General features: G+C 47.2%; 9 protein-coding genes across 9 annotated transcripts; 5 read left to right on the forward strand and 4 right to left on the reverse strand.

Moving 5' to 3' along the window:
• Positions 1 to 945: 945 nt before the first annotated feature.
• Positions 946 to 1,965, forward strand: TGAM01_v203241 (NAD dependent epimerase/dehydratase; the record flags this gene model as incomplete). Its single annotated transcript, XM_018804001.1, has 1 exon — positions 946 to 1,965. One exon carries the CDS (start codon positions 946 to 948, stop codon positions 1,963 to 1,965), a length of 1,020 nt encoding a protein of 339 aa, XP_018662739.1.
• Positions 1,966 to 2,506: 541 nt separating this feature from the next.
• On the forward strand, positions 2,507 to 3,355 carry TGAM01_v203242 (hypothetical protein; the record flags this gene model as incomplete). Its single annotated transcript, XM_018804000.1, has 1 exon — positions 2,507 to 3,355. The coding sequence occupies one exon, from the start codon at positions 2,507 to 2,509 to the stop codon at positions 3,353 to 3,355; it is 849 nt and encodes a 282-aa protein (XP_018662738.1).
• Positions 3,356 to 4,848: 1,493 nt separating this feature from the next.
• Positions 4,849 to 5,748, reverse strand: TGAM01_v203243 (enoyl-CoA hydratase; the record flags this gene model as incomplete). Its single annotated transcript, XM_018803999.1, has 1 exon — positions 4,849 to 5,748. The coding sequence occupies one exon, from the start codon at positions 5,746 to 5,748 to the stop codon at positions 4,849 to 4,851; it is 900 nt and encodes a 299-aa protein (XP_018662737.1).
• Positions 5,749 to 6,440: 692 nt separating this feature from the next.
• On the reverse strand, positions 6,441 to 7,561 carry TGAM01_v203244 (hypothetical protein; the record flags this gene model as incomplete). Its single annotated transcript, XM_018803998.1, has 3 exons — positions 6,441 to 6,518; positions 6,580 to 6,924; positions 6,983 to 7,561. The coding sequence occupies 3 exons, from the start codon at positions 7,559 to 7,561 to the stop codon at positions 6,441 to 6,443; spliced, it is 1,002 nt and encodes a 333-aa protein (XP_018662736.1).
• A 2,621-nt stretch (positions 7,562 to 10,182) lies between these two features.
• On the forward strand, positions 10,183 to 10,701 carry TGAM01_v203245 (hypothetical protein; the record flags this gene model as incomplete). Its single annotated transcript, XM_018803997.1, has 1 exon — positions 10,183 to 10,701. The coding sequence occupies one exon, from the start codon at positions 10,183 to 10,185 to the stop codon at positions 10,699 to 10,701; it is 519 nt and encodes a 172-aa protein (XP_018662735.1).
• An 801-nt stretch (positions 10,702 to 11,502) lies between these two features.
• Positions 11,503 to 12,608, reverse strand: TGAM01_v203246 (hypothetical protein; the record flags this gene model as incomplete). Its single annotated transcript, XM_018803996.1, has 3 exons — positions 11,503 to 11,614; positions 11,673 to 12,150; positions 12,218 to 12,608. The coding sequence occupies 3 exons, from the start codon at positions 12,606 to 12,608 to the stop codon at positions 11,503 to 11,505; spliced, it is 981 nt and encodes a 326-aa protein (XP_018662734.1).
• Positions 12,609 to 13,923: 1,315 nt separating this feature from the next.
• TGAM01_v203247 (hypothetical protein) lies at positions 13,924 to 14,463 on the reverse strand (the record flags this gene model as incomplete). Its single annotated transcript, XM_018803995.1, has 2 exons — positions 13,924 to 14,155; positions 14,243 to 14,463. 2 exons carry the CDS (start codon positions 14,461 to 14,463, stop codon positions 13,924 to 13,926), a joined length of 453 nt encoding a protein of 150 aa, XP_018662733.1.
• A 1,527-nt stretch (positions 14,464 to 15,990) lies between these two features.
• Positions 15,991 to 18,938, forward strand: TGAM01_v203248 (glycosylhydrolase family 18-8; the record flags this gene model as incomplete). Its single annotated transcript, XM_024549164.1, has 5 exons — positions 15,991 to 17,165; positions 17,486 to 17,790; positions 17,864 to 18,066; positions 18,210 to 18,372; positions 18,517 to 18,938. 5 exons carry the CDS (start codon positions 15,991 to 15,993, stop codon positions 18,936 to 18,938), a joined length of 2,268 nt encoding a protein of 755 aa, XP_024406142.1.
• A 4,281-nt stretch (positions 18,939 to 23,219) lies between these two features.
• TGAM01_v203249 (adenine-3A) lies at positions 23,220 to 25,237 on the forward strand (the record flags this gene model as incomplete). The annotated part of the gene is made up of 9 exons (XM_018803993.1): positions 23,220 to 23,567; positions 23,664 to 23,710; positions 23,866 to 23,944; positions 24,130 to 24,308; positions 24,488 to 24,527; positions 24,614 to 24,633; positions 24,730 to 24,847; positions 25,028 to 25,089; positions 25,183 to 25,237. 9 exons carry the CDS (start codon positions 23,220 to 23,222, stop codon positions 25,235 to 25,237), a joined length of 948 nt encoding a protein of 315 aa, XP_018662731.1.
• Between the last annotated feature and the right edge of the window lie 416 nt (positions 25,238 to 25,653).

Raw genomic sequence — 25,653 nt, forward strand, 5'->3', positions numbered from 1 at the left:
TCGCGCCCAAACGAAGGCTGCAATGAGGATTCATATTTTTTGTGGCCAGTTCTGATGTTTGTTTGAGACAAAGAAAAAGCTCTTCAGGAAATTTCACAACCACTCCAACAACGTCCGAGCTAATCGCTACGCGTGTTCGAAAGATGACAAACTATTCATAACCTGGCAGGAACAGTCGGCAGGAATCATTACCTAGCTTTGATGGGTCGTTTTATCTTTTGTCCCGCTACCGGCGGCATGTTCACAGAGCCGCAGGTCGCAGTTCGTCTGTCAATTTGGTGGGCACGAGTATCAACTGTAAGTTGAGGCTGCTTGACTAAGAGCAGGGGCTTCCTTCATTCGCGCAATGCTTGCCTACAAGGCTCTAGGCGTGAATATCAATAGAATCAAAATAGACAGGGTTATCTTCCAAATCGGTTCCTGTCGCCTAAAAGCACGGCGCAAATCTTGTTCGATATCATGCCTCAACCAAGCCTCGGCCCGCATATCAAGCTTGACTCTGAATAAGATAGCTCTATCCTCGTCGTGTGATCACCGGACAAGAACCGCTAAGTGAAAGAACTGAAGATTGTTACGGAGTCTACGGACATAATATCTTCTTCAATCATGAATACCGGAGATAAATTATCACAATCCGGTGCCTTGCAGGCGTTACTCCACTCACTAATCGTACAGCATCGGCGTATCTTCGTTACCATGTGTTACAACTTGTAATTATTAAGACAATGGGAGAATTCGTCCGTCTCCGAATAATATTATAAATCAAATCAATGATCAAACAGAGATATATCCACTCTGCTAAGTTTGACGAGAGCCTCCGTATAGTGAGAGTGGTATAAAGAACGGCCTCAGCCTCTACACATCTAGACACTCAAAGGAGTTCAACAATTAACTAGATCAACACCTAAGAACAAAGATCAAATCACGTCATAAATTCACTTCAAAATGGCCACCAAGGGAGATCAGACCATCCTGGTTACTGGAGCCAACAGCTTCATTGCAGGACACATCGTCGCCCAAGCTCTAGCCAAGGGCTACAAAGTCTCCGGCACCGTCAGATCTGAAGAAGCCGCCAACAAGGTCCGTAAGGCCTTTGACAAGTACCAATCCCAGTTGCGCATCAGCATCGTTGCCGATATCAAAAAGCCGGAGCTGTATGAATCCGCCTTCGCGTCTGCCTCAGCTCCAGTCACTGCAGTCATCCATACTGCCTCCCCTTTCACGTTCGCCATAAAGGATAACGAGACCGATCTGCTGAAACCAGCCATTGAGGGATCCACTGCTATACTCAAGGCTGTGAAGCAATACGGTGGTAGTGTGCGCCATGTGGTGTCTACTTCATCCTTTGCTGGCGTGGCAGATTTGACGCAAGGCCTCCGACCCGGTTACACTTATACAGACAAGGACTGGGCCCCATTTACCTACGAATTTGCCAAAGATGCGGACATTGTGCCAGCATATGGCGCATCCAAGGCACTGGCAGAAAAGGCCATGTGGGAATTTGTTGAAAAGGAGCAGGTGGCGTTTACATTGACGACTATCAACCCTCCCTGGGTGTTTGGACCGCACCAGGGCGGCCCGCCACCTCTGGCTAACCTCAACGTGTCGACGGGTATGCTGTGGCGCCTCGTTGACAGCCCTGAAGTGCCTCCCCCCGACTTCCTCAGCTGTGCGGATGTGCGAGATGTCGCGGCTGCGCACATAGCCGCCATAGAGAAGGCGGATGCCGCCGGCAAACGCTTTCTGATCGGAAGCAAGTTTACCTATCAAGACGCAGTTGACATCGCCAGAGAGACCATTGTCTCTCTCCGAGACCGGCTGCCAAAGGGAACGCCGGGTGCCGGCAAGGAGCTGGAAACGTATACGCTTGACAAGACTCAGGTCGAGGGACTGTTGGGTCGTGCTCTGACTCCAGTGGCAACTACGATCACAGACACGCTCACTCAGCTCCTGGAAGCGAAATAGATGTAGCTGATTTCACTGGCTCATCAAGATGAGGCTTTCGAGTTCATAGACCATAGCTTCATGAGATAGAATTCGAGAAGGAAAAAGAAAAAATAAACAAAGTTGCTTTGATAATACTAAGATGTCGTATATGCGAAGGTGACCTGGAATCCAGCCTTGTCCCGTGTGTTAGACGTGATGCAGAAATGATACCATTGATTGCTGGATTGCGCTTCTCTTCCCACCTTGGGTCGTCCTATTTGCAAGATCCTCAAATCCTCAAATGAATGCTACTACCTACTAGTACATGTCAACTTGCAGTCTAATAATGCACCCATACTCTTTAAATCCCCACCGTTGATAATTGTTTCCATCATGAAACGTTGAATCCTGTATCCTGGCTGCGGCCCGCAACGTAGCTGCGGGCCGCAGTGAGACATCCGCCATCCGTTCCGCATTCATCCGCAGCATTGCTACTACTTGAATCTGCGGCATTGCCACTCCCGCTCTCCTTCGTGTCCTTGCAACCTCTAATTCAGCAGAAACAACGATTCAAAATCAAATGGCCAACCGAGTGGACAAAGCTTGTCTCCCTTGCCGGCAGTGCAAAAGACGCTGCGATGGCGCCGTTCCTCGTTGTGCACTTTGTATCAAGAAGGCCATCGACTGCACCTATCCTTCAACACGGCCTAGATCATCGGGCCCGCACCGCCCCGGCCGCAGGATCAAGCGTGCGGAAGCGCTGCCGGCCGCTGGATCAGAACGTGGCATGCCTCAGAGCTCCCAGCATATCGACACGGACAGTCGCAGTAGATATCTAAGCACCGCATTCGAGGCCGCAGCAATCTACTACATCGCTCCGGATGTGTTCAACGAGGCCCACCTCGACCTTCCGCGGCTTGAGATCCCCGTCCCGCCGGATATTGCCAAGCATATCAGCCATGCGACGATTCTTCGGAGCGTCACGACGGAATTCTTTCGCTCCATACACACCTGGTTTCCCATCGTGTACAAGAAGGCGTTCTTGACACAAGTATTCAATCCTCTCGCGAAACGCCGGGCAGAGCTGAGCCTCCTTGCATTATGCATGAAACTGGTCTGTGAGCCTTCTTTGGGGGTCACTGCTGCTTTGTATCATGCAGGAAGACAGTTCCTCCTCGAGGTCATGTCCTCTGGAATGTTGTCGACCCACGTGCTACAGGCCGGAATCTTAATAGTCATATACGAGATGGGGCAAGCTATTTATCCCTCTGCATATTTTACCCTTGGTCAGTGTGTGCAATACAGCCACATCCTTGGCATCGACAAATTTGACTTGGGCTTGACTGGCGAGGACGCCCAACACGGATCTTGGGAAGAGATTGAAGAACGAAGGCGAGCATGGTGGGCAGTTGTAATCCTAGATCGGTAAGAAGTCGTGCCTAGAAACTGCTTCTCCTTGCATCACGCTAAATCACCGTGCTGATGTTTTTCATTGCATCTTTTAGTATCATCAGCATTCATAACCCCCTGAGACGGCTCTTGACGGATGATCCAACCTTTGAGACGTATCTGCCGGTGGACGATCATGCATGGGAAGACGGGGTCAGTACAAACGAAACATCTGTGATTCTCCGCCCCATTGTTCGAGGCTGACATATATCGCAAAAGAGTTCTGGACCATCGTCTGCCGTGAGTATTTCCACGTCTTTTTCTCTGAAAACGGGGCTCTTTTCAAGACTAGCACAATCTACATATCTTCTTGGTGAGGCTCTCAAAGTCATCAAAACGCAAACAGATGTAGAGGGTTCCGCTGCCGGGGTCGAGGAAGTTGCTCAGCTTCGCCGGACGGTGCTTGCTTTGATCCACTTGTCCGATAGCGAATCCAAACTTCGAGGGTTGCAGTTTTGCCCACAGGTCTCAGTGTGCATAAGGTAAATCAGCCAACTACCTACCTGTTTGAGATCTAAACAGACAATAACGAGGCGGCAGTACTATATTGATTCTGGAGGAGCATAGCTGGCGGTACCCGAATCCTACCCAACCCCTAGAACAAACTAGAGTTCTCAGTGCCGAGTCTCGCTGTGTCTTGGATCGACTGGCTGCCATGGCACCATCATTCCGCGACAACTGCCTCCGATCACAGCCGCTGCGAATTCCACTCTTTGTGACGCAGGTCGTCTATCAAATTGCGTGCTTCAATATCCAGGCAGAACAGTACGGCCTCTCTGATGCTGTAATGGAAGCGCGATTAGAAGTTATTATGGACGTCCTTCAGCTGTTGCGTAGGACCTGGCGTCTTGCAGGCAAGCTCGAGATCCTAACCACCAAGACCGCTTTGCTAATGGATGAAACCAGATATTTATGCACGCTTGCTGCAATCTAAGCAAGCTTTGGCGGCGTCTGAGGCGTTTGGACGAGCCGAACAAGGGCCAGACCTTGCCTCTAATGATTGATGACAACGGACAAGTCCATGTGAAACGATGGGGGGAAGACAATCTGGAGGGTATGGCACATGGGGATCAAAGTTGGCCGCTGGCCGGCTGAATGCTCCTTTACGCGCGCCTCATTGAATGAGCTCCCCACAAGTCGCCAAACTTAGATTCATACTGTAGTGATAATAGAGGTAAATCAAGCCATTAGCGGGCCGCACACTAACGTTTGATATTGCGGGCCGCAAGACGTTAAAAGTCCCGAAGGCCGGCTGAAGAGAAGCACGCAGCGCACGCTTCCAAACGTACCACTCGATACATGCCGTGCGGATTTTGCATATCGCCAGCCATTAGTCTTTGCTGTTCGCGGCTCGTTTTAACTCGAGTAACTTTGGTATGCTCCGTACATGTACCTTGGAACATGCCGTGGGACTTGAGCGTAAAATGACATTGATGTGACTACCTACTATACAGGTACGTAGGTACTACTATATCACTTACCATATAGCTTGGCCACTTCATCCGGAACATGCAATTCGAACTCCACGCTTGTCAAATTTCCGCTCTTCTTGATAAACTCTCCAACGAGTCCTGCCTGTTCCGGCTCAGCCAACAACCGGTTCCATTCAACAGCTTCGGAAGCCATCAGCTCGGCACTTGGCTGAATTAGTGTAGTGACTGTCTTCTTAATACTGGCCAGCCCATTAAGCGGAAAGAGGGCAATGCGTTTGGCCAGCTTCATGACGTACTCGTGCATCTCTTCTGATGTCTCAAAGGCCTTGTTCACGTAGCCGTAGCGTTCCGCAGTCTCTGCATCTATATCCTCTCCAGAAAGGAGAAACTCCATAGAGCGGCCTCGTCCGATGTGTAGGGGCATCCACGCAGCCCCGCCAGACCCAGGGTGTAGTCCGAGAGTTCCCTCAAAGTTGCTGAACCGGGCTCCCTTGGACGCAAAACGCATATCGCAAGCCACGAGGAACTCGTTTCCCGCGCCACGAGCAGGGCCGTCGATCATTGCGATGACTGGCTGTGGGAGGTTGCTCATCGCCTGAAAGACTCTCCCATTGAAGGCTGCAGCGTCTATTGCCGTAGGATCCGGCTCACCTTTGGGGATCTTCAAGTTAGCATTTCTGTGACTCTGTACGCAGAAGGGCGACAGGAACTTACCTGGCACGGGGATGACATCAAAATGAGCAATGAAGAATTTCGGGTTGCCGCTCTTGAAGATGACAACTTTGGTGGAGGTGTCATTCTGCAGAGAAGTAATCAATATGTTCAGCTCGACAGCAGTCTGCTGGCGGAATAAGTTGACCTCGCTCCTGGTGTTGTTGATAGTGACGATGAGAATGCTGCCATCCTTGATCAGGTTAAGAGTCTCGTACGTGGCCTCCATGACAATTGCGAGAGCAACTATATTATGCAGAAAGAAGGGGGAAAATACTTTTTAGAAATTTTGTTGATTTAGAAAGCGATGGCTTGTTTGTCTTGTGGTCGAGTCTATCTATATACCGTCATCTTTGCTAAAACAACGCAACGGTTTAGGCCACGCATTCGGCTCGATACTATCCTGTTATTGGCAAGTTCCATAATATGAGATATATCACGAAACGCATGGTAATACAGTCGGACTTCGGGTAGATTCAGCAGAAATCTGACAAATGCATCTGCTCCATCAAGACTACTGCGGTTCACAGCTAGCAGACAACTGGATCCAGCTCCGAGCAGCGGACACACTTAGTATTAAATCCGGTGGGGTTACGTGTTATCACATTTTAGTATCCCATAACAGCTACGATTCTTATTGAAGTCTGCTGGAGAGGGGTTGGGAGCATTTCCTGGATAAACGAAAATATGGCGCTACATGGAAAACTCGGGACTCGGTTGGGCTTCAAATCGCAGCTGGATACGGAATGCAAATACTACTGAGGCTATGCGGCGGTATGTTTGCGTAGGCTACGGAACGCAAGATTACAAGAAAGACGCAAGTAGGGTTTAACGATGCAACTGTTTGAGTAGATAGCCCTAACAATGGCCCATCATGTCCATTTAAACAGAATTTATGCTATTCAGTCTCTAATATAGCAACTATGCTCCAAAGATTTTGCTGAAGTCCTGCTTTCGGTAAAATTGCTCCATCGTCTCCAACTTTGGAGGGTGTTTCAACTAGTATAAGAATATTAGCACAAGCCATTCATATACAGCATCTCTGTGTAACAAGACTTACATCCTTGGGATGTATGACAGTAGGATCGTCTCTCGCTTCGTAGCCAAATTCTTCCCAATAGCTATAGCCCTCATCAAGCTCAATCTTCAATTCGAGTGGGAGATGCTCGTTAGGCGCATCGACTGGCACTTCGACGACCTCGCTCTTCACTCCACTGGCCTTCTCGAATGCTTGCACCATCTCTCGCAAAGTAGCCCACTCGCGGTATGCAATGAGATTTTTACCCGGAGCTTCGTCGACAATGAGCGCTTTAACGAAAGCACCTGAATCTTCTTCGGGGGCCAGCCAGGGGGTCTTAAAGTCGCCTCTCATCGTGTTGAAGAACTGGGCAACCCCGTCTGCATTCTGGAAATGGTCAGCTGCATGGAGAAGTATACTCTCGCTGAGAAAAATGAAAACATACCTTTCGTGGCCTAAGGTTTGGGTTAAGCACATAGCCGCTCAAGAAGAAACCTGGCTGGAAAAGACTTGTCTTGGTCCAAAGCTCTGGCTGCGCCTCTTTCACGTATGCGGAGGCTTGGGCTTTGATATCAAAGTGGTACACATGGGTGTACTTTCCCTTGGACCACTTTGTTGCAGCGGAGAGTGTGGAGAGAATGAATCGTTCCAAGGTAGGCACCTTTGCGGCGGCGTCGATGGCTGCTTTCAACTGCTGCAGCTCATGCTCACCTGCGAAGAGGTTCAGCGGCTTTCCGCCGGTATCAACCCCCTGCTGAGCAAATGAACCGTACAGGCCCCAGAAGTCGCTAACAACGAAGATGGCATTGGCATCTTTAAAGGCCGCAGGTAAGCTAGAAGGATCATCCATATCGGCTTTCACCACTTCCACATCGCGAGCTGCGAGCGCTGTCGCCTTGGCGCTGGAAGGGTTACGTGTAAGTGCTCTAATCTTCCATGACGGATCCGTGTGAAACGCATCGACTACGGAGCCACCTTGGTTTCCAGTTGCACCGATGACCACGATGAGCTTCTTACTAGCCATTTTAGTTGAGTTGGAATCGTGTCACGTTTCGTTGTGAGAAATCTTGGGCGTTGCGGAGGTGGTATTGTGGATGTGGTGCGAAGGTGAAAAGTATTCTGCTGTACGGAGGGGAGCTGCGAGTGTTTTATAGCTCACATCATTAACTGAGATATATGTGCTAAGATATAGTGTTTTTATCATTATGAGAAAGGAAATGTGCGGAGAACGTCGACATACCAACCCGGTCGCAACGATTTCTGCGGATTGAAGGCCGGATGCGGGCCGCAATTGAACGACTCAAGGTTGCGGCCCGGAATATCTCCTTAACCCGCGCACACCTGTTCCATATTCCACTTGAATCTGTCTCGATATTATATATGCAAGGGCTGGAACAAAGACAATGATTTTGCGAAGATTCCAAATACACAAAGGCTTTCTCTCAATAAGCGAAAACTGTCCGGTATGTCATCCTGATGTCTAGCTGCACCTACTATTGTGTCGCTAATGCCGCATACCATCTCTATCTCTACGCTCTGTTTAATGGGCTTCATTCTTCATGTTATTAAGCAGTGATATAAATCTTCATAATGCTCCAATTGTCAGTTCTGGGCGACTGAGCAGCAGGTGAAGGTATGGCAGAGAGGCTGCATACTTGTTTGTATTCGTAGTAGCTTTCACCTGTGCATGGTCTGTGCTATACGCTCTACAGAGAGTGAAAGAGGACACAGTTTTACTGACTGTCAAAGTTTAGCTTGTTACTTCAAAACTTAGGTAAGTATATCATGATCATCCGTCTCAGGGAGTAGAGATACTTGGTCATGTCATCGAAGTGGAATCAGTTCCGAGCGGGAATTTATATTGTTGACTACTAGTAAATATAGAAGGGAGATTTGCCATATTGTAGTTTACGGCGTCATATCATGCTTATGTTTTTCAAGTTTCGTTAATTGGCCCAAACTACCACCGGCCTCTCTCGGTCAGGCCATCTCGCACTGAGGACTAACTCCCTTCTAGCATAATAAGACGCCTCTTTATTGAGTTGCGAGGACAGTCACCGTTGGCAAACAATCTTCCCTTCTTGGGCATAGTGAGCAGCGTGGCACCTTGTCCAAGGTCATCCCATCCATCAAACGGAAAAGCAAAAATGGTTAGATTTGGTACAGTAACAGAATCCTTCATTGCACGTAACATTAAACCACCAGTAGGATTTAATCTATTACTGTATTTTTTCTACTGGTATCTGTCTTGAATCCAACCTTCAGATATATTGATTCTATAATCTTGCTTTTTTGCAAGTAGTAAAACTCGTGATTGCTATATGTTAGAGCGCTTTCTCAGAACTTTTATCACTCGTTAGCCTTATAGCGGTCTGTTGGACCTAGAAGATGGAGCTATACCCGACATAAGCAAGTGTGTAATGGTAGATATTCAATATGCCATCGGTCTAAATAGTTGCCTTCTTGCAAATAGCATTTGCTCAGGACTTGCCACTCGAATTTGCAACATTCTTCCAGATGCTGCATCCCACATACATCTCCAATCTTCAAACACCCATTATCGAGTCTAAAACACCGCAGAATAATACTAATCCAGCTGCATCAATAATGCAGACTAAGGCTCCCACCTGTAGCCGTTTGCTTTATAGCCACCAGTCTCTTCGCTGTTTGGGGCTCAGTTTTCGGACTGCAGGGGGTAGGTTACAACGGACAACTAGCTCCAAACCGCTCAATCTGTCGAATTCGACATCGGTGGGTATAGGAAAATCGTATATAAATATTCGTATGTGCTTAGAGCGGCAGGGCTGTCTGTCACTGGAGTGTTAAATGTGCTCGAGCATCTCACGGACTGTATCCCGAAGTTGGCCGACAGTGTCCTCTCTTAAGAGGCGGAATTCACTGTCTATACATCCACAGATACCGTGGATGTGCTATTAAGAGCAGTCGTTCGTCTGTAAATATTCTTCACGCGGTGATATTATTTCCTTGTATGTAGGCAGGATCAGAATCTTCGGAATCTCTTTATAGTCGTTATCATAGCGTGGGCCTTCTGCAGACATATGCCCAGGAAGATCTCTTTAAAACAAAAAGGACTCCAGAGGCATAAAGACTATAGCGTTATTTTACGCAGCAGCTATGTTATCTCCCACTTTAAGTCATTGTCGGATGTGAGTAATAAAGATGCTTTAAAGCCTGCAAACGAGAAAAGTTTTCTCCTACTTGCGATGCCTCGTCTAGACATTCTAAGAAACGAACGACAAAAATTGTCGTCGACAATATTGGTAGTGTTGCAATCCAAGATTTTAGGTAATACCGCCAGAGACAATTCCGCTGTTTCCATTCGCGAGATGCCTATCGTAGTAGCTGGCCAGTATTGTACCAGCTGGGTTACATAGTTAAAGAGCCTCGTAATACGAGCGCCGCCTACCCCGAGAAGAAAGTTGAACATTGCTGCAACCAATTGCTCCAAGAGGGCAGAGTCGACAACATGTGAGTGAGTTATGAGTTGAAAGAGTGGGTTGACCTCTGTAGTCCATAAGCCTCTACTTGGCCCGCTGGTTAGAACAGTAAGAATATGTCGATCCGACACATCTTTGACAGAAGACAGACTAGCCTCACTGACAAGAAGCTTAATTGCTTCTTGAGATGCACCAACGTCGCCGTCCATCAGATCTAAGCAAGCCAAGTTGGAAGAAGCGACTCACAACTAAGGACGATGGTCGAGAAATCTGCGAGCCCTGCTCGAGTAGTCGCTTCCACTCTCTCAACTTGCCCCCGCAAGCTCGGGGATTTGAAAAGGATTTCGCAATGAACCAGTCAAAACTCGATGTTTTGCAGCTTCGTCTCTCTCGTTGGGGTCAGATTGCTAGAATTACCGGCGACAGAGCTGGCGCACAAAGATATCTGGATGCACCACATGAGGCCGTAGCTAAAGATGGGTACAAGAGTAGAATCAAAGACATTCTTGAAACGATCGGAGATACTCTTGAACGGGCCCACCGTGAGGCCGGGAGAGACGACCCTTCCATCGATGCGAACAGCAGGCAGATACTTGATGCGGACTTGCATCTATCCCGTGGCATGAATAGGATCCGCCAGAGATTTCGAGCGTCTCTTCGCCAGCGAGAAACTCAACTCATGAAGGTGACTGACAGCGAAAATTGAGCTTGTTACAAGAAAGAAAAGTTTGACTCGTTTGTGACAGCCATGTCTTGACTCATTTCAAATCTAGAGGATTTCTCCCCTGAAGATCAGAAGCAGCAACATCGTGATCTAAGCAACGAGGAATGTAAAGACATGAGCCGACCGAAACTAGAAGACCTCAACGAGATTGCTACCCGTGGTTAAAGGATGCGGTGGAAAAAGCTCAAAAATGCGTCTGATGAGAGCGGTACCTACGTCAATGTTTCGGCACCTCACAACACTGGTAATGTGGCCGGGATTCATCATGGCAACAACAGTACAACTACCAACAATTATGGTAGAGATTTTAAAGGGCCTGCACTGAGATATCCATGTTATCATGCCAGCCTTAACTATGGACTTTGGCTATGTAGCGTACAATGTGCAATAAAGCGATAAAGATTTCTTGCTTATCTTGTTTTACATAGCATGGGTCGTGATTGGCTCCCTCGTATTTGGTCTTTTGAAGATTTAGAAAGAGGTGTGAAGAAACTAAAGACTCTGTGTAGTCACGCTATTCAAATATTAAAGCGTCTGTAATTGTTTCTATCCGTATGTGTAACATAGAAAAAGCGTAGAAGAAGAGAAGAAAGAGCAGGCAAAGGAGAAACGGGCAAGGTATGAGCTTTGAAAGTAAACCAAAAGCGGAAGCGGCCTTAGCATGGGCCTGTTATACAGAGTTCTCCACTGCTAATTCTTGGTTCTCCTTCTACCATGGTATTTCCTCATACGTAATATATCTCAATCCATTACACACACCATTTCCGGGTTCAAGTAGTCGGTTCAAGCATAAGAACTCAGACTGGGGTCTACAGCGGCAATGTCTTGCACACTTTCTTTCCAGAGCTTATTCATAAAAGTTTCTCCTTCAGGCTCATTAAGAAATGCAGCACCTCTGGTGGATATGGTCAGTAAACAATCACTTGGCTAGGAGAGCTTCTTGTCACACTCACGGATCGACCTTATTATGCTGCAGAAACTTGCCATTGATCTCGGGTCCCGCAACGGCAGAAGCATAGACCAATGTTCGAGCGCCCTCCTCTACCGTACGGCCCATGGCCTTACGAACAAGCACCATAGGGAGCCGGAGATAGAAGGGAAGATTCTTGTCAAAGCCCGTTTGCACAAGCCCGGGGCAGGGGTTGTTGGCAATGACTTCAGAGGGCGCCAAGGCAGCCAAGCGCCGAACGTAAGCGTTGACAACAGTTTTGGTATCAGCGTAGCGGAAATATTTATTGTAGTTGGCTTCATCATCGAAATGGCCGAGAACAGTGCTGTCAGGTGAGATGGGCTTCTTGGTCAAAGTATTTTGCGTAATCTGAGTTCCGGAACCCGTGAATGTAATGCGTGACGGCAACCCTCGAATCGCGGCAGTAGAACGTAAGAGCGGAAATAACTCGAGGGAGATGAGAAGATGAGTATAGCAGTTTACTTGATTCGCGAACATAATAATTAGTAATTGATAGAACAGTTCGGTCATGGCTTCTATTTCCTTTACCTTGCATATTTCGCTCGTGATTACTTTTGCTTTTTGTGTAGTCCAATGCAACTTGCCCGCCATTGTTCAGAAGGATATCGAGCTCTTTGACTTCATTTTTCACCTTGTTGGAAAAGCGAAGCCCAGATTGATAGTCGTCGAGATCGAGCTCAAACACTTCGATTGAAGCATCGGGATTTGACCTTTTGACAGTGGGATCTGCACGCAGAGAAGCAGCAGCCACCTCACCCTTGGCAACAGAGCGACAAGCAAGGATCAAACGATTTGCACCCAGAGTAAGGTATTGTCTTGCTGCTTCATACCCCAAACCAGCATTGCCGCCTGTGATGATGATGGTCTTGCCACTGAGATTGGTCTCGGCAGGCGTTGGAGGAATACGTGGTTGGCCCATGGCGTTGGAGAGAGGAATGAGAGTCCAGCCAAGCTTAAATAAGAAAAAGTGCTTCAACTAAATGCAATGATGTAAGAATTTGTAGATAATGGACTGAATAGCCAGCGCATTGCTTCTGTATGAACTGCGACAGAGGATTTTATAAGGCGATTGAGGGAAACAGAGTTGACGTATGAGGTGTGTAAGTATTGCCAACCAGCGTCGTAACTACGCGTACCTAGTCTATATGGCTTGGCTTCCTACACAGAAGACTCCAGGCTACAGAAATAAAGCAACTAGAGGCCACAAGCTTGCACTAGCAACAAATAGGCAATAACAAAATGTTCTGCTATTGGCTAGCCAATTGATCTCCGTTGAAGGATTCCGCACTTTATAAATGAGATCGGACAAGTCTGCTCCACATGATTGCAAATCAGTTTTTTGCGTACAATTGCCCTGAAACTCCGCTGGTTGTTGTGCGTAGCCTAGCAGCATCGCCAGCTTCTTTGACCAGGTCCGCAGCTGAAAGTCCGCAAGTACCTCGCTTGTTAGTTCTCAATTTCTTCAAAAATAAGCTGCATAGGCTTCCAAGTACCTTGATAATACGCACTTGTATTGTAGTAATACGCCTTTGTCGCTTACCAGAGATCAAAAAGGGTTACATGCTGCCAGGGGCCAATAATAGAAAGTTAACTGCAGCCGCAGCCGATGCTTTGACAAAGAGCACGAAGTATCTTACTACTTACAATTTCACCATACCAACGGTTTTAGCTCCGCCATACAAGAAAATTGAGCTGCAGGTGGTTGTGGAATTCTTCAGCGGCTTGAGCTTCCACTCGCCGAGAGAAGTGAAACTAGATCTTAATGCCCATCGATTGAGCCTTTCTCATTGCAAGTCGTCGGTATCCTTGTATTACATACTTGCAATATGATTTGGGAAAATTATCTATCACACTAGTCACAATATCCAGCACTTTACCTCAATATAGCAAAGGCTACTGCTTCTACTGTTGCCAACACTATGAATGCTATTACTCTAAATATATATAGTTAACTTACATGTAGACTAATTACCTATTATAGCTACAATTAGAATGTTAGACAATCGAATTCGGGAGCTGGATGGCTCTTCCCTTTAAAACTGTAAAATCTTATAACTTGAAAACTTGGTTGATGTAAGCTAAGTTACATGTGCACATCATATACATGCGTAGACGAATCAGACATGGATCCCTGTTCCATATACTGCTTATTTTCCTTCTACCGTGAATAGTAAGAAGGTCATAAATACAAAGTCTCCTCATCTGGCTAAAGCAATATCCACATCCACATTCATTTATGGGCCGTAGCAGCTCGCATAAACATCGCACGCATAGTTTTCGCCACAAAAGTTGCTAAAATCACCAGCAGCTTTATAGCAAGTGTAGGTGTTCCCGCCAGCATTTACAGTTGCAAACACTTGATCTTGTCCTGCGCCACAGTTGCTGGCTGAGAAGTCACCAGTACCGGACGGCGTAGGCATTTGGCCAGTACAGGATGAATCGTCGTACAGGAAGCTACTGTCGTTGCTACAATCTCTCAATTAGTACAGTTTCTTCCCCCTTTGTACAAGCAGATAGGATATAACAGTTCATGCCTATGGACCATAAACTTACCATGAACCGAGCTGGTCATCACCCCAATGGACATACCAGTTGTTGACGCAGCTGGAACCCCCTCCAGGGCCGGCGATACATCCGGTGCAGTGAGAAACAGTGAGCTTCTGGTCTCTCTTTGCAAGGCTCACGGCTTCGTCTCTCTTGGAGAAATCGATAGCGGAAGCTGAAGCTGCTCCGACAAAGAGGAGAGCGGACGTAATGGCTTGAAGGACGAGCATATTTGATTCGTGAAGAAGTGAAGAATATGATTAGAAGATATCGATTGTCTTTGTTCGATGCTATTGTACTAGGATAAGATTGAATGAGGGGATGAGATGATTTATATATCTATTCGAAGTTCTTGATGTGGTCAACTTAGCCAATGACCCCAAACCGAAGAACCAGGAGCTTTCCATGCAGAATCAAGATATGACGGCGAAACCTCGTATTCAGTGATATCCTACCAGATTAAATTTCCTACTTTATCTCAATTGAGAATACTGTTGGACTCGGCTAAATACTATCTTCCGACTATATCGTTGTCTTCGAGCTGTAGAATTCTAGTGCTGACGCCAAGATCCCTATATAGCCAACCCCAGCTCTCGCAAGCTTAATACTTACTTGTAAGGTTATTACTAACGTTTACACGAGAGAGCAAGTAAGCTAGGACCAATATTCGTGACGTCAGGAATCTATGTATTCGGAAAGCTACTTACTCAACAAGGCAGCTCGCCGATCTTAATCTGAAATAATTCCAAGTGAATTTCCAGGTATAGAGCTGATCTTTCTACTCCTGGATATTCAAGAGAGCTACACCGCTGACCAGAGGTACGTAATAATATTGGAAAGAGTACATATTTGACGATGCTAAATGCATAGTACTGCTTATGTGACGATCTGTAATGCCAATGCCAGGCGAAGCGATGACCCTACTCCTTTTTACCATACGTAGAAAAACACTACAAAGCTTAGCGAGCCTTCTATACTATCGAATTCTACTAATCTTATGTTCAATCACGCATAGTCGTGTTGTAGGTCTGAACATTATGAAAAATGACCAGGAAATCTTGAAGAGCGTCCAATTCGAAAACTTGTTTTATCCAGAAAAATAGTATCGTCGTATATATGGAGAATACGTGTCATAACAATGCAAACCTACTGAGTGCTTATTAACATCGGTAGTGCTACTGGGATATCTGATATGGCTTGGACATGGATATGGACGGCCACTCCTTGGCAAGAATGTGAGATACGACGACCTAAATCGATCGATTTTACTATTGTTTACAGAATAACAAATCATGCGGTAATTTACTATGATTGTACCTGGGAGTGCATCTAGCCATACATAGGTAAATTAATTTGAATCATGGCGTGTTGCTATTCTATCTATATCTGGCAATTTAGGCTTTTGCATATGACGTCCACTTTTTGCTTAGTAGGGTGTTTCCAGGGACAAGATGATCAAGCCCATCTAATTGAGTCAAGCACATGTAGCTAGATCTGGGCATATCATCTAGCAAATCTAGCAAATCTAGCAAATTTAGCAAATTTAGCAAATATAGCAAATATAGCAAATATAGCAAATATAGCAAATATAGCAAATATCCTCAAGTGCACCATCAGAACAATTTAAAATCGCATACTGGGAAGGGTTTAACTGGCAAAGGCCTTGTTTAAACGCGGGTCTTCAACACCTGAATACTTCGGCCTACACCCATGTACATTTTGGTTTTGCCGGCATCAATCCAGATTGGACTATCAACATGAGCACAATTGATCCGGAATTCCCATTTTTTCAAGACCTCAGAGGAGTAAAGAAAATCTTATCCTTTGGCGGCTGGGCTTTCTCCACAGATCCTAGCACCTACATGATCTTTCGGAACGCCGTTGCTTCTGAATCAAGTCGCTCTGCACTTATCAGCAACATCGTCAACTTTGTAAACGACAATGATTTAGATGGTGTGGACATTGACTGGGAATATCTTGATGAACCTGACATTCCAGGCATCCCGGCAGGCACTGATGACGACAGCACTGGGCTGTTTCTACTTCTTGACGAATTGAAACAGAGTTTTGCCTTGCTGGCTTTCGGTAAAACCATTTCAATTACAGCTCCTGCGTCATACTGGTACCTGCAACATTTTCCAATTATGGCGTTGAGTACCGTTGTGGACTACATCGTGTATATGACGTATGATCTCCACGGGCAGTGGGATTATGGAAGGGCCTACTCTGATACGGGATGTCCCGCTGGGGATTGTTTGCGTTCGCATGTAAACATGACCGAAACGGTAAATGCTTTATCCATGATTACCAAAGCCGGTGTTGCTTCCAATAAAGTCGTCGTGGGTGTCTCGAGCTACGCTCGCTCCTTTGGCATGATCACTCCCGGTTGTTGGACGGAAATGTGCCCTTATATGGGGCCGGATTCCGGCGCTCTTGCAGGTCAATGCACAAATACAGCCGGCTATCTTGCTAATTACGAGCTGAATCTGGTAATTACAGAGAATCCCACGGCTGAGCAGTACTGGGACCAAGATTCATACTCTAATATCTTGGTGTATAACAATACGCAATGGGCCGCCTACATGAATGATACCAACAAGCAGACTCGCGAAGTTATTTATGGTGCCCTTAGCTTCCTCGGATCTTCTGACTGGGCAGTTGACTTGCAAGTTGAGTTTGGTTCAGATTCTGGGTCAAGTTCATCAGGGTCATCGGGATCGGGAGACAACATCGTTTATATTGACCCTGGCATCTGGAGCTCTGCGTCTGCCGAAATCACTGCTCTGCCAGGTGTAACACTCATCTGGCCGCCTAAACCTCTAGCTACTCCTACCACCATCACGTTTCCGCCATGGACTACAACCGTCTCATACTCTTACTTGACAACGTTGACAAGCACTTTGTCAAATGGTGCGACGTCAACATATCCGTGGTATTATTACGTTCCAATCCCCACTGTAATAACAATACCCCCAGGTGAGAATTGGCCTGTTTCTGATGTTAAACAACTTTCCATGTGAATTCTGCGTATTGATTTGTCATATCACTAGTTACTACTACAGAGATTCCCATCTGGGGAGTATCTCTCGACTCGAGTTCAACAAATGGCGTCATTTATCTGACGAGTTCCGTGCAGCCAGAACCTTTCCGGTGACTGTTACGCCGTAAGTCATAATTCACCCTTATGCAATCGCTTTGGGATAACCAAGGGGCCTTTGTGAGATGATTTTCTGCGGTTCTAACAATATCTAGGGTTATTAATGCCACAACGTCTATTATCAGCGCAACTGCTACATCTACCAGCCTGGGAGGAGTCTTTATCTGGGGAGATCAAACTGAAGTATTACCCCCGGAGACCGAAACGATAGGAGGCACCACAACAATTATCGGCGGCATCACCTTGTCTCCAAAGACGATTACTGTCACACCAAATCCCCATCCCACGCAGACACAAACGACCAAAGACCCAGAGTTAAATACGCGCACCACCTCATGGAAGTCGGGTGACACGCCTGGACCTACCTCCACGCCGGGCTGCGATGGGTGTGGTAAAACCTGTAAGTTGAGACTTCTCGAAACTGTTGACCAATCGAAGTCATTTCCATAGACTAATAACAACATAAATAATAGGTGAGTTATTCTGCGATCCAGACTGTCCATTTTGCCCACCGGGTGTCTTTGGCAATCCGGATGGCGATGGTGGCGACGACGGCGATGACGATGACAACACATCTACCACAACCACGACCGAGACAGCTATCACAACTGTTCTCGAGGAGGTTGTCTCAGGCGACGCGTTTCCTACGGGTGTCCTCGCATCATCGGATGTTGCTGTAAGTAGCACCTTCTCATTCTCTATTTGGCATTGAGGCCCTCCGATACGGGGACTGGCAGTTCATGGCCGCGTTATCAGCCCTTTCTTTATCATCTAAACTTCTTCAATGCAACATATGTCTAACCCTAGTACTTTTTATAGTCTCTTGGATCTCTCATGATCTCAATGTGGAATACAGAAAACCCCGGCGACCCATTTGGCGTCACTACTACCACCACCACCACCACCACCCAAGCCCCCCCATCTTCTACATCAACAGCTCCACCTCCGCCCCCAACACCAACGGCCGATTGCTATTTTTGGGGTAAGTAAAATAGACCACTTACATATTTGAGGCAAATATGCCGGCCCTCTGTTTCTTTTTATCTTTTCTTGTATCTTTGTGTTTGATGTTCCTGCTTTCTTGAGCCGTCCAATACACTAACTGTTTATTTTTTTAACCCCCAAGATGAGGATTTCGTTGCTTTCCAATTCGAAATTTTCAACATTGCCGGTTGGTCAACGGACGGAGGAGCCGCACTTCATAAGCAGGAAGATGGCTGTGGTGCCCTCACATTTTGGACATGGAATGATGCCACGTCGACAGACGCGGCGTACGTGTATTTCGACCTTCCAGTCGTCCTTAAAGCAGGTTGTGTGGAGCGCGCCGTCAAATCTGCTGGAGGCCCAAGCCTGTCCTGCCAAGGACAAGGTGACGAGTTTCCTGTCAGAAAGAGGTCACCTAATTCGAATTCTTCGATCGCAGCGGCGCCACCTGTGCCCCCTCTAACAAGTCAAAAGCTGCGGACGCTGCAGATTGTTTATGGAAACAATACTGACCGATCGTACAAATATACTCCGCAGGACTGGACCAAGCCTGATCCATCTTAGAAATTTGGCAATGAGAAAAGGTATGCAGTTGAGTAGGCCAACATACATACGGGTAGTTATGTACAATTTCAGTGAAGAACGTTAATTTTTCACACGAGATTAAAACCTGTTTTTGCAATTTGTCCGGCTCATTGCTTTTTGAGAACCTACGAATTTACTTTTGCCACGAAGTGCTATCCTGCTACGAATACAGTTAACTTGATGAATTAAATCCAAGCTCAAGAGTTTGGCCAAAGTAGAATTGGCTCGTAAACTCAAAGACGTTATACTTTGTTCAATCAGCTTCAGCAATCCAAAGCCCAGTGCTAAACTCAAATGTTGATAATTCAGTTCAGGAAATTGTTTATAGCAGATGTTGCTAGAGTGAGGCCTTTTATAGCCAAATATCCGGCTATGGCCTAATATCCAGGCCCAGCCTGTAGCCAGTTGTCAAGTCTAGCAAATTCACAGCAAATTCACATGTAGGTAAGAAGATATAAGATAGTTATTAGAAGCAGCTGATATCTGCCAGATGAGCTAAGCGCACGCGTAGAATTATATCATTCTTACTCTTCGGTATCCAATGACTCATGAGCTGAGATGTTATCCGACGAAGATCTTACAGCATCCAGACAGACTATCCCGCCTGTATGTAGAGTGAGCGTATGGGGCTTATCATGGGTAGTTCCCTTCATGGCTCCTTTGTACACATACGTAGACCTCGCCTCGTAAATATTACTAATCGCCAATGTGGGGTAAGTGGCGTCATTAAATCGACCTACTATATAAACAATCTCTACCCTTTTTATACTACTATGCCAAACGTTTTTCATCTTGAAGTGACTCTACCCTGGATATTTGCAAGATGCCTAACGTTGATTCGTTTGATGCGTCGTTAGAGAAGGCTGATTCGGCAAAGACCAAATCAGAAGGCCTCATCCTCTACGACGACAATCCATACAGTATGTGCCGCTATCGACTCGTAACTCCAGCTAATGTGTAACTGGAAAGCACCTGAGATCATTCCAATCGAGTCGCAGAACTTTCACGGGCCCGGTATACTGTCAGTGACAATCTATGAAGGTCTTGGCTTTACGGCTCCGTCCGAATATGAAGAGTATGAGCCGAATCTTTTACCAGGGACGGCTGCCAAAACTCAAGCCAGAGACTCTATACTTCAAAATGCCAATTATCAAAAGTTGCCACATGCAGTGCTAGAGTTTGACAATTCCCAAATTCACATCAAAGCTGTTTCGGGAACAACCGAAAGCCCCGTTTGGAACAAAGAAAGAGGCAGTATCTTGCCGGGGAAGCAGAAGTTTGATGTCTTCAGAGCCAGCGACTTGACGATACGACTCTACATAAAGCATCTGCACGCTCGCTCTGGAAACCAGCATATATTCCTCGGTGCGGCAACAATTACTCCTGTTTTTGAGCCCGAATCTACATCTCAAACGAAGTGGCTACAACTGGGCACTGGAGAATTGCATGTCAAGGTTGAATACGCCAAGAATAAGACATTGCAAATTCGGACTACGAAACCAGCCAAATGCTATAGAGATCGCTGGACTGATTCTATTAGCCGGGTTTGGAAGTGGGACAGCCGCGGCTGTTACGCATCTATCAATATTCAGAAGTCTGTTGACTTCTCGCACGGCGATGTAGTACAGGCACTCATTTCACCAGTTAATAACAATCCTTTCATTGCGCCCCTCAAATTCGCAGCACAAGCAGAAAGAAAATTATGTTTGTTTTGGCCGTTTATATCTGGTGGATACCTTCTCTATCATCTGCAAATGGCGCGGCATTTTCAGATTGATAGAGCAAGATTTTATGCTGCAGAAATTCTAGTTGCACTCGAGTGTCTGCACGCTCAAGAACCTTCCTATAGTCTTAATCCAAGCGATTTATTTCTGGATTCTATTGGCCATGTTGTTCTCTGCGATCCCCATCTTCTCCATTTGAACATAGGTTATTCGAAGGTTAAGTCAGACATTACCGAAGACTGCATAGCTCCTGAACTACTTTCCGACAATGAATCTACAAGTACTACTACCACAGCATCAAAATGGTGGACATTGGGTGCTCTCCTATATGAGATGTTAACAGGGCTACCTCCATTTTATAGTGAGGATGTGCAAGAGAGACGCCGCAATATTCTCTCCAAACCTCTCGAGATGAATAATTTATTACCAGCATATGCCCAAGACCTAATTGCCAAGCTCCTGATCCGCAATCCCAATGAGCGACTAGGATCAAACGGGCCTTCTGAGATTAAATCTCATCCTTTCTTTGGCGATATCGACTGGACTAAAGTTTTACGACGGGAGTATGAGCCTGCCTTCAACCCCCCTGAACTGATTATGTCCTTCGCGCATTGCAGACAACATACAATGGAAGAAATACAGGCTAGATTAATGGAGGAATTCAAAGATTTCGAGTGGGAAAGACCTGAAAGGCCTACGGCCCTGCTACTCACCGCCGAACCCGTTCAACCTGCAGTTGTGCCGGCTACCAAAGAATCTCATCCCACCACAGTTCAACCTAGTAACGTTGACGTCGAGAGAAAAGAAGATTGGGAGCTTGTCTGGCGCGTTAAAGACCAAATGTTCTATTTCTTTAATCGCTCCACGAGTGCCGAAGAACTAATCGCCGCTCCACAGCAGAAGCACATGCCGCCCACGAAGCCCTCACAGGCTATTTTAAGTGGGCACCAAGATGAAGAAGCCGATAAAAATGAAAGTTCCGATGCCAACATTCATGAACTGCCAGATGAAGCACAAAAACAGAGTGCACTCGATGAAGTGCTGAAGATGAAATATTTTCATCTTGTGCCGGAGCTTCTTAAAAATTATGTCGTTAATCTAAACTTCGATCTCAACTTTTCTCCTCGAAAGACGCCATTGGAATACGCTACGGAGCTAGAAGATGTCAATATAGTGGAACTATTCCTTGAAAACGGTGCTGACGCTAATTTCACTTCAAAGCATGGCGGGCGCTTACCGGGGCCGGCGTTATTATATGCAGTGCGACAAGGAAACCATCAGCTTGTTGAGATGTTGATTCAAAAGACAGATCGAGTGCATTGCACAAGAGCGCTTGGTCATGCCATAACCAAGCGTGATCTCCCCATCATCGACATTCTACTTGCTAATGGTGTAAGATGCGACTTTGAAGACTCAGATCGACAGTTATCGCCCATGTCTCGTGATTATGAGGGGGGGATTCCGCTTGATACATGGAATATGACTTGGGACGTTGACTATGAATCTGTGGAATATTTGCCTCCTCTTGTCAGAGCTGTCATTGTAGGTGATAAGGATCTGGTACGGTTACTACTCGTTTATGGTGCAGATGTCAACATTGGCTTTCACGGTCTGAAAGAGTCAGATCTACCTGGCCTTTGGCGCGCAGATGTAAGCTGTGGGAGGCCGATTCAATTAGCGTTGGAGCTAGAACATCATAATTTAGTTCAAGTGTTGCTTGATAACGGTGCAGATATTGATATGGCTCAGCCGGTTTCGCAGGATTATAACTGCAAGATGATTCCGCGCGTAGCATATTACCAGATTGTCTCGCGCCTGAGGTCAATATCTTCGTCAGCAACCGCAGCGAAGTGTTAACACTGTTAATATAGGCAACTAAGACTACTTAGAGCACAACCACAGCACAGACTGTGGAATTTGCGCCAACTCGACAAGGTGCAAGAACAGTGCATTCAAAATAACGAAACACAGTTCAGTTGCAACTAAAGTAATGCTCGCGAATTTCTGTGATCGCATCTCAAGCGAAAGCTTTATCAGTCCCAGCCAATGTCAGCTTACCAACGCAACGAGATCAAACGGCGCTGGAGTGGAGATGCCGAACCGGAATCCCCACGGCCGGGCCAAGCTCCGCTGGTTCCATATGACGCAGCATAGAGCCATTTGTCTTGGATCAAAGGGATACACTGTCCAACACAAAAGCAATACCATATTCCGTCTTTTACTATTTCAATGATTTTACAGTTAGACAACCAACAGCAGGCTTCAAAGAGCTGTTATCGTAGCCATCGCGCAGAGTCTCCTGCACGTGCGGATAGAGCTCTGGTTCAAGCGCCACAATCGGCGACTAGCTGATCGCCCAACGTCCCCACATCGCAAAATTTATCACCACTTACACTCTTAGTCACTCAACCTCAGCTCACCTATCCACTCACTCATCAACTACCTCACTTTCCTCCGTTGGAATATCCAATACTCCCACATCCAAGCAAAAATCTCAACTTAAAATATAAGACAGACAGACAACAGCCAGTCCACCATGTCCTCCCCCCAAGCAATCACCTCCATCTCCCTCCAATCCCTCCCCAAGCTCTCCCAGGGCAAAGTCCGCGACCTCTTCGACCTCGACGCCAGCACCCTCCTCTTCACGGCCACCGACCGCATCTCAGCCTACGACGTCGTCCTCGCCAATGGCGTGCCCCAAAAGGGCCTCCTCCTCACCCAGATCTCGGCCCATTGGTTCTCCGTGCTCGAGCAGAAGGTGCCCGGCCTGAAACACCACCTGCTATCCCTGTCGGCCCCGGCCTCAGCTCCGTTGACGCCTGAGGAACGCAGCCTGCTGCGCGGACGAACCATGACCTGCCGCAAGCTCAAGGTGTTCCCCATTGTAAGCCAAAAGCCGGGTTTGCTTCCAGGCCCCCCATTTCCCTGCTCTGTAAGCTGTCCAAAGGAAATGATAGATTTCTAATATTCGCTCCATTAGGAAGCTATTGTGAGAGGCTACATCACCGGCAGCGCATGGAGCGAGTAGTAAGTTGATGGGCGAACCCACACCCAGCCTTCAACCTCCCTCTCATCTTGGCATCTCGTACCGGGATCGCAAATTTCGGCAATCAGCCATCTCCCGATGTGACCCAACCAAAAGAAGAAGAAGAAGAGACGAGCTGACAAGTCACGGCTTCCAGCGTCGCCCACGGCACTGTCCATGGCATCCCTCAGCCGGCTGGGCTAGAGAAATGTGGCGCGTTCCCGAACGGGCCTATCGTAAGTTACCGTGCTACCACACCCAAATTAACGTCTCTTTGCCCCTGTTGCTCCCAATCTATGAGTATCACAAATCACATAGCTTCCTGTCTACTATGCCCTGCCACGCAGCTCGACGCCACCAGCAGGGCGCTTCATGTCCATACGAGGCACAGGAAAAAGCCACAAGCTAATGCCCAAAGCAGTACACTCCTTCTACCAAGGCCCCCGCTGGAGAGAAGGATGAGAACATCTCCCCTGAGCAGGCCGTCAAGATTGTCGGCGAGAAGTACGCCGCTCGAATCGCAGAGCTGAGTCTCTCGGTGTACAGCGCCGCCGCCGCTTACGCCCGTGAACGCGGCATCATTGTGGCTGATACCAAGTTGTGAGTTGTAACTTGTCACCTCCTAGCCTCTCTCTCTTTTATGCACGCACGGATATCCATTGCGGCAGCCCCAGCAAGTAGTGCTGCTACATAGCTCGCAATCCCTGGAGATGCAATGTCCCTCACGTGCTGAATCACATCTCGGTGTTCGTCCTCATACGCTAACAATGAATCCTTAGCGAGTTCGCCCTGGACGAGGCAACCGATGAAGTTGTTCTGGTGAGGCGCCTCCCCACTTTTAGGAGCGACCACTCCTATCATCTCCCCCAAAAAATAGTCATAGACATAGGACTAACGTTTCACAGGTCGATGAAGTCCTGACCCCGTACGTCAATCCGGTCAAAGAATCCTCTCACCGGCTGTGCCAAGCCCTATCGTAATTGTCAAAAAGTCCTAGATGTATACTGACTCTCCTCAATAGTGACAGCTCAAGGTTCTGGAATGCCGCCGAGTGGAAAGCCGGCGTCGAAGCCCCATCGTACGACAAGCAGTATGTTCGGGACTATCTCACAAGCAATGGCCTCAAGGGCAAGCCGGATGTAAGTCGCACACGCCCCCTCCGGGGCACCTAATTCACCAAGCCCTACCACTCCCTCCCCGCATTGAGTGAAACAGCCCGATGGTAATCCCGTACCGAAAACTCCATGTCTTGACTCGCGCTTCCTCCTCCCCCTCGTTGTACCCATATATGACTAATCTGTTGGCGCTCCTCGTCCTAGGTCGAGCTTCCCGAAGCCGTCGTCAAAGAGACTGCGGCCAAGTACCAGGACGTGTTCGAGAAGTAGGTCCCACTCACTACAGCTCCTATCATAACTCACCCGCCTAGGGGGTTAGGAGCAAGCCAAATGCTGACCACCAATTAACAAAACAATAGGCTAACGGGCAAGACGTTGGACCAAGCTCTGGCCGCTTTGGACAACGAGTCATGAACACCCGGGATACCATCCAAGGCAATGAAGTAAAGGACAGGCACACGCGTACTCATGTACATTCGTGCGAATAGGAATACATAAACAAGCTGCAAGGCGTACTGGGTAAACAACAAATGATTGGTTCCAGCCTAGTGGCTAGCCGGAAAAAGAGAACGCGCAGCAGATAGAGAGGCTAAGGAAGAGAAAACAATAAAAAAGCACTCATATGTACATCTTTCGCTCTCAGGCGAGCCGAAGCAATGCTATCAAATCTTGATTCGGGTGAGTTCGTTTCACGTAAAAGACATCTAGATCGACCATTAGGAAAGCCTCCTTCATGGATGGTCTGCTCCGGACAGATGAGTGGCCAAAAAGAGAGACTCTCGGCCGCCCGCTCGCGATTGAACCAGGGATGCCTGTGTAATCAGCCGTGT

This window comes from Trichoderma gamsii (assembly GCF_001481775.2).
Source record: "Trichoderma gamsii strain T6085 chromosome Unknown Scaffold_8.2, whole genome shotgun sequence".
NCBI lineage: Eukaryota > Fungi > Ascomycota > Sordariomycetes > Hypocreales > Hypocreaceae > Trichoderma > Trichoderma gamsii.